Below are 14,094 nucleotides of genomic sequence, written 5' to 3' on the forward strand. Positions count from 1 at the left end.
TGCTTTTCTGCTGTAAGACTCAATTCTACAGACTGGCAATCCTCTCATTCTGATTTTAACAGCCCTTTCTTATTAGCAAATGTGCAAAACACTTTGTTGACTTGAACTTGCTAAAAACATCTGCAGTCCTCACTTTCACCTAAAATCTTGTATGCCCACTGAGTGGCTCAACTCAAGCTTCTTAATTTCCCCCCCCTACTGTTACTGGTGTATTCAAGGAGTTAGAACTAAACCCATTTTGTAAATGAATCGCAATTTCACAAAAAAACCTTAGGAATTCAGAGCAGTATATGAGGACTGCTAGATTCCATGTTGACTAATGTACCAGCAAATTCAAAGTGTCCCCTTATACTTTAAAACAGTTACTGACTAGACATCAGTCTCACAATTGATAATGCAAAAGGGGCAGGGAGAGAGAGAGGAGAAAGAGACACAAACACATGATCCAAGAGACACTATTTTGAAGCATGCAGTTTAATAAAATTAAGTAGTAATACTTCCTCCCAACAGAACTTTGTACAAGTCAAAAACATGAACAAAACCACAGCCAATTTTAAACGAGAACATGTTTTTACAACATTAAGTTATTTGGAACAAAAACACTTGTGCAAAAAGTAAGAAAACATCAATCTTAAAATTAAGTCTCACTTTCATAAGGCCAGCATGGAGAGTCACCAGAAGGGGCATCTTATGGAGATGAGATTGCAATGTATATGCAACACTGATGGGCTTGGGTCAAATAATACAGCATTTACTCTCCCCAAGCACACTGCATAGCTATGGGACAATTGGATTTAAAAAGAGAGATTTGAGAGATAGCAAGTGGCAGCTAAACAGCATTACTACAGACAGATTATTTTTGGTTTGCAGAACTTTTCATGTGGGAAGATAAAAAGGGCAGGTATCAAATGGAAGTAGCACTGCAGAGTTAACTTACTGTTAGCGCCTCAATCTGGTTATTCCAGGCCATGGCATTTACTAGGTCAATAACAACTAGAAATGATCTTTTTCCCCACATTCCAGTTCAGTGGAGGTTCACTAGATCAATTCCGGTAAAATCTCTCAAGAGATTGAGCAGTTTAGGCCTACACTCTAGACTTTAGAAGAATGACATCAGATCCATTTGAGGTACAAAGATATTAAAAGGGGACTAACAAAATAGATGGAGAATGGACATTGCTCCTGATGAAGCAGTCAATGCTTCCTTTAAGTTGCACAGCCTTTCTAATGATCTGCAAACAGCAATCGTGGCATTAACTCCTGTAAGTGGAAGCTGCTGCTGTGCACAGGCCTCAAGGCCTGCACAGCCCCAAAGAAAATTAGAGGGAACACTGGTCATAGTTTGAAAGTTAAGGAGTACCAGATTTGAAACAGATGAGGAGGAACTACTTTTCCGCAGTAGTTGTGAACCTTAGAATTCACTATCCCAGAGAGTGGTGGATTTGGGGACATTATATAAATTTAAAAGGAGGGCACAGACAGATTCTTAATCCATAATGGGTTGAAGGGTTATGAAAAGCGGACAGGGAAGTGGAGTGGAGGCCCAGATGAGATCAGCCATGTTTGTATGAAATGGGAGAAAAAGGTGTGAGGTGCTGAGTTCCTGCTTCCTTAGTCTTATCTTCTAGACTGTCATATCAAAACCATTTGTGAGCAATATTGTAGCTGGTAGATGTGTTAATCCCAGCATGCACACTATCAAACAATCACTGCAGCAGAAAGAGAGACTGAAAATTTGAGGAATTCCAGGACATCACAGACCCTTTGTAGTTAGAAAGCTGTGACCCATTTACGGAGGTCCTCAACAAAATACTGAACAATATTGCACCTGTACCTTGGGAGCAAAACCTTAATCCATCTCTGTTCCATCTAGATTCTAACACGCAATGACTCGTCTAGGTCCCAGTGGGCAAAATACCAAAAAGCACAAGTAAAAAAGGTTTTTCTCTTTAAAAGTCACTGGACTGCAATGCAATATTTACAACATTATACTTAAGTGAGCTGCCTAAATGCAGCAGAAATCCCCAATTGCAAAGAGAACAGAAATCCAACTAAATTTATACTTTAGAAAAAAAACTGAAAATAAAGCAACTGAATACAGTCCACAGTCAGTCTGAATGACTGGATTGTTCACATTGTGCTAAAAAAGCTTCTATTGATAATTCAGCACTCATAGATAGGGAGGATAACACACTCAACGTGGCTATAAATACTTCAGGTCCTCCAACGTTAACCAGTTTGGGTTTCATGAAACGACTGGCTCCATCAAGAATTTGGACACTTGAAAATTTAAGGAAAGGTTATTTGAAAATCTTGTATTAAAAGTCTGTTCCTGGAGAGTTAAATATGGTTTAAAAAGATGAAAAAAAAGCAAGCTTCTTATTGGCACATTAAAGGCGTCTTTCCTCATTTAATTTTATAAAGTGTAAACATATCAGGAGCTCAGCTTAAACTGGTACAGACAAGGGAATTAAAATCACACTTGATTGCTCGTCTCTAGTTAAGTGCAAAAGAAAGTATCCTGGCAGAGCTTAGAATGAGTAGGCAAACTTACCAATTATTAAACTTTTTTTAAGAAGTGGCAAACATGTTCAGATTAAAAAAAGAAACAAAACATGTGAAGGTGCAACAACAACAATAAACTTGTGCTCAGATACAATTTTTCTTTGAAAAACAATTACAGAATAAAAAAATTATAGTTCAGAGTAAAGCCTAGAATTCAAAATGGGTTCTTCACAGTCAGAGTATTAGGAAGATTAAAGCCATCAAAACCCAAGGAATGACCTGTAATGGAAATAAAGACCATTAGCAGCATGGAGAAAGATGTTTTATGTATTCTTCTATCTCAAGTGTATTAGGCAAACAAGACTAAAACCTGTGTCTATTTAAACATGCACAAATGGACTGTACACATCCACAGAGAAATTATTTCATCCTTGGTTACAACAGCAGCATTATAAAATGGAGTCCCAAGGCTTTTAACTACAGCTTGGTCCAGAAGCTTTTACACAAATGCAGGAAAACAATAGAAACCTAGCAGGTTGCTTTTTAAGAGTTCGCCTCATAAAGAAAGCAAATGGTGCAAAAAATTGAAAAAATTCCAACATTGCTTTTAAAAGCAAAATAGAAAGCAAATTGAGAATCTATTAAGAAAACAGTAAGTGGGAATGTGGAGAAAGAGAGGTCTGCAGATGCTGGAGATCAGAGCTGGAAATGTGTTGCTGGAAAAGCGCAGCAGGACTTGCTGCGCTTTTCCAGCAACACATTTCCAGTGGGAATGTGGGCCTATTAACAATACATGTAGCCTCTATTACAAGTTAAAAATGGCAGATTTGTAAAATAAACAGAATGGTGAAATCTTATGCCCTCCCCCCCGCATCCCATTTACAGATTATAACCCCTAGTTGACTTCCTCCAACCTAACCTCCCTGCCTCCTCCAGGAATGCTCCATGGATGGTCTCTGAACCACCTACCACAGACATCAACACTCCACACCATGTGTATGTACACACACTCTCCCCAGCCAATCCCATCTCATGTCCCCTTCCGACTGTGTGACCCCACCAGCTTTTGATCACATCTGGACCCCAGGAGTTAAAGTTGGAGGGAGGTTGCTGCTTGAAACAGGTGCTTACCAGATTGGGAGCCAAGGTCAATTTTCACCACCTAGCCATCACAAATATGTAGTTATTTACTAGACAGAAATGAATGATATGCAATTCATTGCTTACCTGTGCAGATTAAGGCAGCTGGACAGTCAAGATCCTCAGGCAGCACTTTCCAAACCCAGACCATTTCCATCTAGGACAAGGGCAGCAGATATATGGGAACACCCCCACCAAGCCACTCACTATTCTGACTTGGAAATACATTACCATCCCTTCCACTGTCGCTGGGTCCAAATACCTGGAATTCCCTCCCTAATGGCATTGTGGGTCAACCGACAGCAGGTAGACTGCAGTGGTTCAAGGAGGCAACTCACCACCACCTTCTCAGGGCAACTAGGGATGGGCAATAAATGCTGGCCAGCCAGCAACACCCACATCCCACAAATGATTAAAACAATGATGCAACAATGGACATCAAATTTAAATCAGCACATTCAAGAATGTCAAAATTCTTCCGACGTGTTTTCCCCATTAATGACATGGGTCAGCTATTCAACCTGTCCAGCCTTTTCCAACATTTAATCAAACCTTGAGGCACGATAACTTCATCCCTCACTCCTTAATACTCTCTAAAGGATTAATCAATACTGAAGTTAAGGTTTGGCTTTACATTTCCACAATATTTGCTACCAAGACATAGAAGGGCTGGGATGGAGGAGAGTAGGGCCTTCTTTGGGAAACCTAAAATGTGCATTTTTCTGAATATACAAGTAGAAGACACTCATGCAGCCCATATTGGAAGTTGTATAATTTGAAAATTTCTCAAACAGAAATATTATCTTTCCTTTCCTCAACAATTAACATTTGTTGGTCATTTACTGAAACTCACTGGTTACTTACCCTCACCTCAAATTTAATAAAAGGACTCTAGGCTCCTTTATTTAGGTAATGCAGAGCCAGGTGTGGAGGAATTCCAGACTTCCGGCACACTGAATAACTGCTTCCTGGAATTGTCTCTGTATGGCCGAGTTCTAAATTTTTTCAAGTTACAGCCCCCCTGTTCTGGGGTCCCCCAGAGGCTCCCAGTCACCCCACCTATCCAACAAAGCTCTTTAAAACCTGGATTATAGCTGAAGGAATACAGCTTTAATTCATTTCAATTGCTGAACCGCTGGTATAATTCCAGTGCCATACTAATTACACTATCTCCAATATTAACATACCCTTTGTGAGATTCAGTGTTCACAACAGAACAAGGACAGTACAGCACAGGAACAGGTCCTTCAACCCACTGGGCCAATGTGGACACATGATGTTTTTCTAAACTAATAACCTTTTACCTCTATTCTCTACCTATATCTGTCCAGCTGCATTTTAAATGTTGCTAATGTATCTGCTTCCAGCACCACCTTAGACAGCATATTCCAGGCACTTACCAACCTTTGTATTAAAAAACCTGCTTCTCACCTCCTTTAAAAATGTTTCCCCTTAAACCCATGTCCCCTCATATTTGAATTTCTACTCCCGGTGAAAAAAATCTCCCGTCTATTCTATCCCTGCCTCTCAACTTTGTAAACTCTTCAGGTCATGCCTCAGCCTCTGACGTTCAAATGGAAACAAATCAAGTTTGTCTCATCTCTCCTTGCAGCTAATACTCCCCAAATTAGGCAACATCCTGGTAAACAGTTTCCAATGACTCCACACATCCTTCTGGTAGCATGGTGACCAAAATTATACATAACATTGCAAATGTGGCCTAACTAAAAACTTCTATACAGCTGCAACATGACTTGATAATTTTTATACTTTATGCCTCAAGTGATGAAGGCAAGCACACCATGTGCCTTCTTGACCACCTTATGTTGCCACTTCCTAGGAACTGTTGACTTCTACATCTAAATCCCTCTGCGTGTTGATGCTAGTAACGGTTTTAACCATTACTGTAAACTCCCATCTTGCATTAGACCTTCCAGATTAAATTCCATCTGCCATTTCCCTCCCCAAGTCTCCAGCCTAATCTTTATCCTGCTGTATCCTCTGGCAATTCTCCTCACTATCCGCACCTCTGGGTTGTCTGAAAACTTAATCATTAAACTTAACATTCTCCTGCAAAATCACTTCACATGTATTTCAAACAACAGGGGTCCCAGCATTGGATCATTGTAGAACACCTATGGTCACAGATCTCCAGTCAGAAAAATACCCTTCCACTACGACTGTTTGAAGAAGCCAATTCTGTATCTATCTTAGCAGCTCACCATGGATCTTGAGAGACTTCACGTACATGAGGGGCCTCGTGAAAGGCTTTGGTCAAGTCCATGTCGACATCAATCCTCTACCCTCAATCACCTTTGTCACGTCCTCAAAAAAAACTCGAGAGAGAAATGGCCTCCCTGCACAAAGCCAATCTCTAATTAAGACCATTTGCTCTCCCACCCCCCCCCCCAACAATGAATATAGTAACTCTGGATAGCACCTCTCACCAGATCTCTCTAGCTTTATTCTAACTTACACACTTCATACTCTAGTTTCCTTAAACCAACGTTTGTTTTTATTCATTTTTGTACCAATCCAGTTAAAAAAAAATGTAGTTCTCAGTCAGGATGATGAGAGACACTGGCAAGGGAGGAAGGTTTTTCTTGACCTTCAAGATGGTGGAGTGAACAGGTTCCCACAACACTAAAGGAAATACATTTACTCACCCAAATACATCAAGACTTGGTGGGCAGCTTCTTGCTTGGCTTTGTTCTTCCCCAAAGCCAGCTCATCAGGAGCCAGGCTCACTGTCCCACTGAAATAGGCAGCAAGCCCTGGCAAGAACACTTTAAACAGAAAGCAATGCTGGTCAGACCTCAGAGGATGGATGTCATACACTGGAGTCCCTAGCTTCTTATGTGCACAATAGGTATTCAGAATTTGAACATCATCACATTGGACATTTAAGAGACCCGAACCCTCCGAGTGAAGGCACCGAGTTATCAGGTCCATTGATCCAGCTGATGCCATGCTTTGGCTATGGTTGGCAGAGACATTTAACTCGGGAATGAAGCATTTGGTGAAACCCTTTGGTGATGGCAGGGAGAGCCCAGGAGGCAACGCCAACCACGGAGCTATTGGCAAGCCCAGCTGGGTTTGGGAAAGGAGGCTGTGGTGATTCTTCTGTTTCCCATCCATTTTCACCCAGTCAACCTCAATGGCTCGGCCCCACAGCTCAATGCACCCTGAAACCAGAAGCAAAAGCAAAAAAATTACCATCAACCAGAATAACAAATTAATTTCCACCCATTACTTTGTTGAATTAAACAATCGTGATTTTTGTTTTAACAGCTGTTGAATTAGCCACATGGCAACCAACTTTAAACCACAAAATAAATTCAATTCACCCCTAAACAAATTGGACAGCAGATAGATCAAGGTTTAAGTATTTAGTTCAATTGTTCTAGGGTTCTGCACTTGGTACATATTGGAGACAATGTAAGCCTTCAGCTGCCTCAACGCATGTCAAAAAGAGTTTAACACATTTAAAGTTGCAAGGTTCAGTTACTCAGTTTCCCAGTGTGACTCTAAACTTTAAGAACAACAATCTGCAAAACTCCAACTATAACCTACAAAAAAAGCACTCTTTAGCCTTTCATCAGATAGAGTGTAACTGGGAAAAGCCAGCATTTTTTGCCCACCCCCAACTGTCTCTGAATGGAGGGGCTTTTGCAGCCATTTCGGAGGTAACTTCAGTCCACCATATTACTGCAGACCTGGCATCACATGTAAGCCCAACCAGGTAAGGACAGCAGATTACCTTTCTCATGAGACATTTGTATCATATCATGAAACTGAGGCCAGTTTTCCATCATTTAGCACATCGCCCCTTCATTAGGTGAGTGGGGAGTGGCACAGAACATATAGTCAGAGAGATAGTGGCAAGATAATTCCAAATAATTTAATTACCTGCAATTATTTTGCCATTATCTCTCCATCTCTGTGCCTCTCTCCACTTCATCTGACAAAGGGACAGTGCTCCAAAAGGTTGTGCTTTTAAATAAACCAAGTTAAAAATCACAACTGCAGGTTATAGTCCAACAGATTTATTTGAAAGCACTAGCTTTTGGAGCACTGCTCCTTCATCAGTTGGCCGTGGAGCCTGTTGGGACTATAATCTGGTGCCATGTGACTTCTGACTTTGCCCACTCCAGTCCAACATCAGCACCTCCACACCATGGCCATCATTTAATACAGTCATGGCTGACCATATTTTTGCCTCAATTCCATTTTCCTGCTCATTCCACATAACTCTTCCATGTTCTTAATCTATCTCCTCAAAGTTTACTCAACATTCTAGATCCACTATATTCGGGGAGTAATGAATTCCACAGATTAATCATCCTTTAGGAGAACTAATTTCTCCTCATTTGTTTTACATCTGTCACCCATCATCCTAAAACTAGGAGCTCTCATTCTACATTGCCCCACAAGGAAATGCCCACTCTACTTTGTCAATTCCCTTTCATATTTTATATACCCCAATTAGATCTCCTCTTACTCCTCTAAACGAGGGAGGGAGAGAGAGTATAGACATAAACTGCTCAATCTCTCTTCCATATGACAAACCACTCATCTCTGGAATCAATCCATTGAACCTCCTGTGTTTCCAACAGAACTACATCCCTTCTCTAGTAAGGAGAAGAAAGTTGTGTGCAATACTCCAGGTACAGTGCCACACTTTTAGACTCTTGACTCTCCAGCATCTGCAGTCCTCACTTTCTCAGTCTCACTAATGCCTTGTATAGTTACAGCAACACTTCCCTAATTTTATACTCTATGCCTTTAGTAATAAATGCCAAAATTCTATTTGCCTTTCTTATTACCTGCATACTGGTTTTCTTTGATTCATGCACAAGGACACCTAGATTCCTTTGCACTGAAGCACTCTGAAAGTTTCTCTCTATTTAAATAATCTCTTTTCTATCCCACTTATGGTTAACCTCACACTTATCTTTAAACTTCAGCTACCAGAATTTGGCTCATTCACCTAAACTTATATATATATATATATCCATTTGTAATGATTAGTGAGATTATCAAGTCCTCACATCACGCTGACTTGGGACTTTGTTGCTGATCCTTCATCATTGCTGGGCCAATATCCTGAAACTTCCTAACAACTCACTGGCTGGCTCTACACAACTTGGACTGCAGTGGGTCAGGAATACAGCTCATCTCAACCTTGTCTGGGAATGTTAGGAATAAGGAGTAAATGCTGGCCCAGCCAGCCAAGCTCATAACATGAGGATTCAGTTTTAAACATGGATTTTGCAGTTGGAAGAAGATGAAGTGGGAGGACACTTGGAGGGAGCATAAAGTTTGCACTAAAGATGTAATAACTCATTTAGGAGTCAGTTAGATGCTGTATTACAGCATCAATGGGGTTCGTTCTGAAAATCTGAGATCTAATGGGATGTGAAGTGTTCTTGATTCAAACCTTGCAGGATTTGTACCAGCAAATTATTGGCATGGAAAAGCAGCAGAAAATCCAAACTGGCATTCAATCCTCTAGCTGATAACATATTGAAGACGACACAAGGAGGCCATTCAGCCCGTCAAGCCTGTACCACTTCTCATTGAGGTTTTTAGTAACTTATACCTGAACACTACCCACCTGCCTCAACTTCCATATCCCTCCATACCCACAAAAAGCATCTTCCAATGAATCTGCAATTTTCAGCGGAGTGCATAACACAAGAGCTATTGCTATTTATAGAATACAGAACAGTACAGGCCCTTCAGCCCTCAAGCTTATGCTGTTTGTGGGAGAGGAGTCCACAATTTTAACTGCCTGTGAGAAAAGAAATGTGTATATTACCACAACCCTCCAGGCATTCAATTCTGGTCTCCTCACAAAAGGAGAATGTTGAAGGGTTCACAGAAGAATTACAAGGATGTTGCCAGGGTTGGAAGGTTGAACTATAGGGAGAAGCTGAATAGACAAGGGCTATTTTCCCCAGAGTATCAAAGGCTGAGGGGGTGACTTTAGTAGAGGCTTATAAACTTATAAGGGACATAAATAGACAAGGTCTTTTCCCTGGGTAGCGGATTCCAAAACTAGAGGGCATAGGTTTAAGATGAAAAGTGAAAGGTGAAAGATTTAAAAGGGACCTGAGGGGTAACTTTATCATACAGAGGGTGGTCCCTGTATGCAACAAGCTGCCAGAGGTGTTGGTGGAGGCTGGTACAATTACAACATTTAAAAAGCATCTGTATGGGTATATGAATAGGAATGGTTCAGAGAGAATGACTAAATGCTGACAAATGGGACTTAATCAATTTAGGATATCTAGTCATTTAAAAATTTAAATGAAAGGGTCTGTTTCGTGCTATATACCTCTTTATGACTATGATAACCAGTGTTATTTGATTCCTCATTCAGAGGTTGGGGAGTGGGCATAGAGACCTGAACGGATTCAATTTGATGATCCATCCCTTAGTTGGGAGGGAGGGGGTCAGTTTTCAGATTGCTCCTGGCTACGGACTGACAGCCCGTTCCATTCAATGAAGGCTGATAGGTTAATTCTGGTTCTTCAAACAAGATTCCAGTGTGAACTTCAGATGCATTGACATGGACATGAAGAAAGCAGACAGTTAAAAGTCTGATCACACAATCGGATGTCTGAAAATCCTGGAGTAAGTTCAAGATGCAACATTTGAAATGTTAGTCAGTACAACCTCTGTTTTATGTAGTTTGGGATAGGACAAGTAGTGATGAGCTGGATAAAAGGTCAAACTTGTTTGGCTGTGGTTAACAATGAGGGAAATTAGGATCATCTAGAGAAAACCAAGATAATTTGTTTGATGGATTGGAGACATTTCCAAGAGAGACGACTCTTAATGATTACAAGGTGTGTCTTGCATGGGGAAGACGGGAGAATGACACATTCACGTCATTGCACTAGGAATTCACGGAAGCTTGCAAAATACAGAATGAACCCTACCTTCTACAAGCTTCTTCTTTGCCATCGCTGCCGCTCGATGATTTTCGTATGTCACAACTGCAAACAGTGCCATCTTTTTTCTCCGGTCCATGTTGAGATAGAGCGACAGGTCAGTTACACCCTCGGTCAGCTCTTTAAGGACTTCCAAGACCTCCAGTCTCTGCTTTCCCAAAGGGATGCCTCTGACACAAAGCTCATTCTTCTCAGTGCTCTTGCAAACTACCATGGGGAGACCATCACGTATTGGGTAGCCATTGAACATGGCAATGGCACACTGAGCATACCAGCGATTGGCATACTTGGCGTATGCGAATCCCCGGTTTTCACCACTGAAAGTCATCATGAGACGAAACTCGTAAAGTTTCCCGGCCATCTGAAACAACGGGATTAGCTTATCCTCGTAGAGATCCTGGGGTAGTTTGCCGATAAAGACTTCACACCCAGCCAGAGGAGAGGGACCAGTCCAGCCTGCAGAATAAGCAGAAACATTCTCACACACACTCCATTCTGAGGAAGGGTCACTTAACCCAAAACGTTAACTGATTTCTCTTCACAGATGCCGCCAGACTTGCTGAGAATTTCCAGTAATTTCTGTTTTCCAGCAGCCGTTGTTCTTTTTGTCTAACATTTATAAACTATCCAGTACCCAAGACGACTGGTAAATACTGCTAATATTAATGTGCATTTCTGCAGGTCCTTGCAGATGCAGTCACTGCCAGAATCAAACAAAATTCTTCATTCAGAGGAAATGCACATCTGTTGAAATGTACAACAAAAAAAAAGTATAAAATTCTCACAGGGCTAGACAGATTAGATGCAGGGAAGATGTTTTCTCTGGCTGGGGAAAACAAGAATCAAGAGGTCACTCTCAGGGTATGGCCTCTTCCTGTTCCTACATTCCAAACAATGACCCTTCTTCAGAGCTCATACAAGCTCAAAAAAATACAAATTGGAAACTGGAAATTACAGCAGTGGTCACACCAGACAAAAACAAAGATAAAACCTACACTGGCAGCAGGTAGTTCAGGAACAAAGAGAAAATGCCTTACGGAGCGTCAGAGGCTGAGGGGGTGACCTTATAGAGGTTTACAAAATTATAAGGGGCATGGATAGGGTAAATAGGCAAAGCCTTTTCCCTGGGGTCAGAGAGTCCAGAACTAGAGGGCATAGGTTTAGGGTGAGAGGGGAAAGATATAAAAGAGACCTAAGGGACAACTTTTTCACGCAGAGAGTGGTACGTGTATGGAATGAGCTGCCAGAGGATGTGGTGGAGGCTGGTACAATTGCAACATTTAAGAGGCATTTGGATGGGTATATAAATTGGAAGGGTTGAGAGGGATATGATCCAGGCGCTGGCAGGTGGGACTAGATTGGGTTGGGATATCTGGTCGGCATGGACGTGTTGGGACCGAAGGGTCTGTTTCCGTGCTGTACATCTCTATGACTAACCTGGAGGAGGTCCACCAAACTTCCTTTGACCATTGATCTGGACCAGAGTGATGCCAGTTTCTTCTACCCATGCTTCGAATGCCAACTTATTTGGTGTGTTCAACAAATCACTTGCCATCTTCTGTGGAAAGTATTATCGCAAAACATACAGAATAGTGAAACTGAAATTCTAATGCATAATAGTCATTAAAGAGGGAAAAGGTAATCTGCTCACATACAGTACTTGAAAGATCAAAAACTCAGCATTGAGTCAAGCCTTTCCACAGAATATACACACAATGAAATCCAAGCCCTGGCTTTGTTGATTTTTTTTTCCCCCATCCTACACCTGGTCCATTCCTGAAGTGTGGAAGTGACACTAGTTAAAAATCACACATTACCAGGTTATAGTCCAACAGGTTTATTTGGACTGTTGGACTATAACCTGGTGTTGCGTGATTTGTCCACCCCAGCACCGGCACGGTGGCACAGTGGTTAGCACTGCTGCCTCGCAGCGCCAGAGACCCGGGTTCAATTCCCGCCTCAGGCGACTGACTGTGTGGAGTTTGCACGTTCTCCCCGTGTCTGCGTGGGTTTCCTCCGGGTGCTCCGGTTTCCTCCCACAATCCAAAGATGTGCAGGTCAGGTGAATTGGCTATGCTAAATTGCCCGTAGTGTTAGGTAAGGGGTAAATGTAGGGATATGGGTGGGTTGCGCTTCGGCGGGTCGGTGTGGACTTGTTGGGCCGAAGGGCCTGTTTCCACATTGTAATGTAATCTAATCTAATCTAAATATGCTCATAAAGGTGGGGACTCCCTAAATAAAAATTCAAGTTAAATATTACTTTCATTAAAGTCAAATGTTAAAATGCTTTGTATTTTGGAGATTTTGCATTTGCAAATGTTGAGTGTCCAATCAAACATAAACAATACTGTACAAAAGAGGTCTATCAGAGTATTGAGATTTTTTTGCTCCCAGCTCAGACGTTGGGTAGTTTTGAATTTTAAGGTAGGTAAAATTCTCTTTACACTTTGGCTGTTAGCACCACCAAGGCAGAATGAACCGAATGGCCTTCTGCTGTTCGGTAATTTATTCCCATTCTACGCTAACTAGTGTCACTTCTGATTTGGGGGAGCCGGTGCTGGACTGGGGTGGACAAATCACGCAACACCAGGTTATAGTCCAACAGTCCAAATAAACCTGTTGGACTATAACCTGGTAATGTGTGATTTTTAACTAGTGTCACTTCCACACTTCAGGAATGGACCAGGTGTAGGATGGGGGAAAAAAAAAATCAACAAAGCCAGGGCTTGTGGTTCCTAATCATAACGCTGTTCCAGTGTCCCCCACACGCTTTGCGTGAGGGCAGCTACTTGTGATCAGACCGAGTAGGTGATATTCCCCAAACACGGACACAGCCTGCCAAGCCTAACACTCAGCTCCCCAAAGCAGGAAGACACTTGGGAGATCGACCCGAGGGACATTTCTGGAGCGGCGCCGGGCGAGAACTGGCCCACCCAAGTTTACTCTGTGCGTTGGACAGACTCCCAGGTTACAGTTCTCCCAAGATCAAAGGGGGGAAAAAGTCTTAGGACACAATCACAAAACTTATTACCGTCATTCGTGCATTATGCAAAGTTGCAAAATCTTCCAAACACTGCACTACGAAAAACGTGTCAGCTCTTCAAACTGAGCGAAATAAAAATCTTTAACTGGGATTTGCCTCCCTAGGATTAAAAGCCCATTCACTTACCTGTTAATTACCGATTCAGACCCAAACTAACTGCGCCATTTATTGATCTACTCACTCACCCTCTCGCCTGGATCTAACCATGAGCTGAAACTCTCCACCCTTTTATACGACCCCGAGTCCCATTGTAACCATTGGTCAAACCGTGTCTGAAAACAGAGATTGAAGGGGAGAGGAGCCTCTTGGACAAAGCCTTACATTGTTTTATTTGGGGCGAGTGGAGGTGCAGTTTAAACATAAACTCTGACTCCGACAAAGTCCTTCTAGATCATTCTACCGCTATTACTTTTAAAATCAGCAACTACCTCCTAACATTTAATATCT

General features: G+C 41.8%; 1 protein-coding gene across 1 annotated transcript; it reads right to left on the reverse strand.

Moving 5' to 3' along the window:
• Positions 1 to 464: 464 nt before the first annotated feature.
• On the reverse strand, positions 465 to 13,839 carry LOC122556432 (dead end protein homolog 1-like). Its single transcript, XM_043703073.2, has 5 exons — positions 13,774 to 13,839; positions 12,042 to 12,162; positions 10,593 to 11,060; positions 6,312 to 6,830; positions 465 to 2,784 (listed from the first exon to the last, which is right to left on the reverse strand). Exons 2-5 carry the CDS (start codon positions 12,157 to 12,159, stop codon positions 2,720 to 2,722), a joined length of 1,170 nt encoding a protein of 389 aa, XP_043559008.1. The 5' UTR covers positions 12,160 to 12,162; positions 13,774 to 13,839; the 3' UTR covers positions 465 to 2,719.
• Between the last annotated feature and the right edge of the window lie 255 nt (positions 13,840 to 14,094).

This window comes from Chiloscyllium plagiosum, unplaced genomic scaffold, assembly GCF_037043375.1.
Source record: "Chiloscyllium plagiosum isolate Xiang-an unplaced genomic scaffold, Cpla_swu_hap1 HiC_scaffold_16, whole genome shotgun sequence".
Taxonomy (NCBI): Eukaryota; Metazoa; Chordata; class Chondrichthyes; order Orectolobiformes; family Hemiscylliidae; genus Chiloscyllium; species Chiloscyllium plagiosum.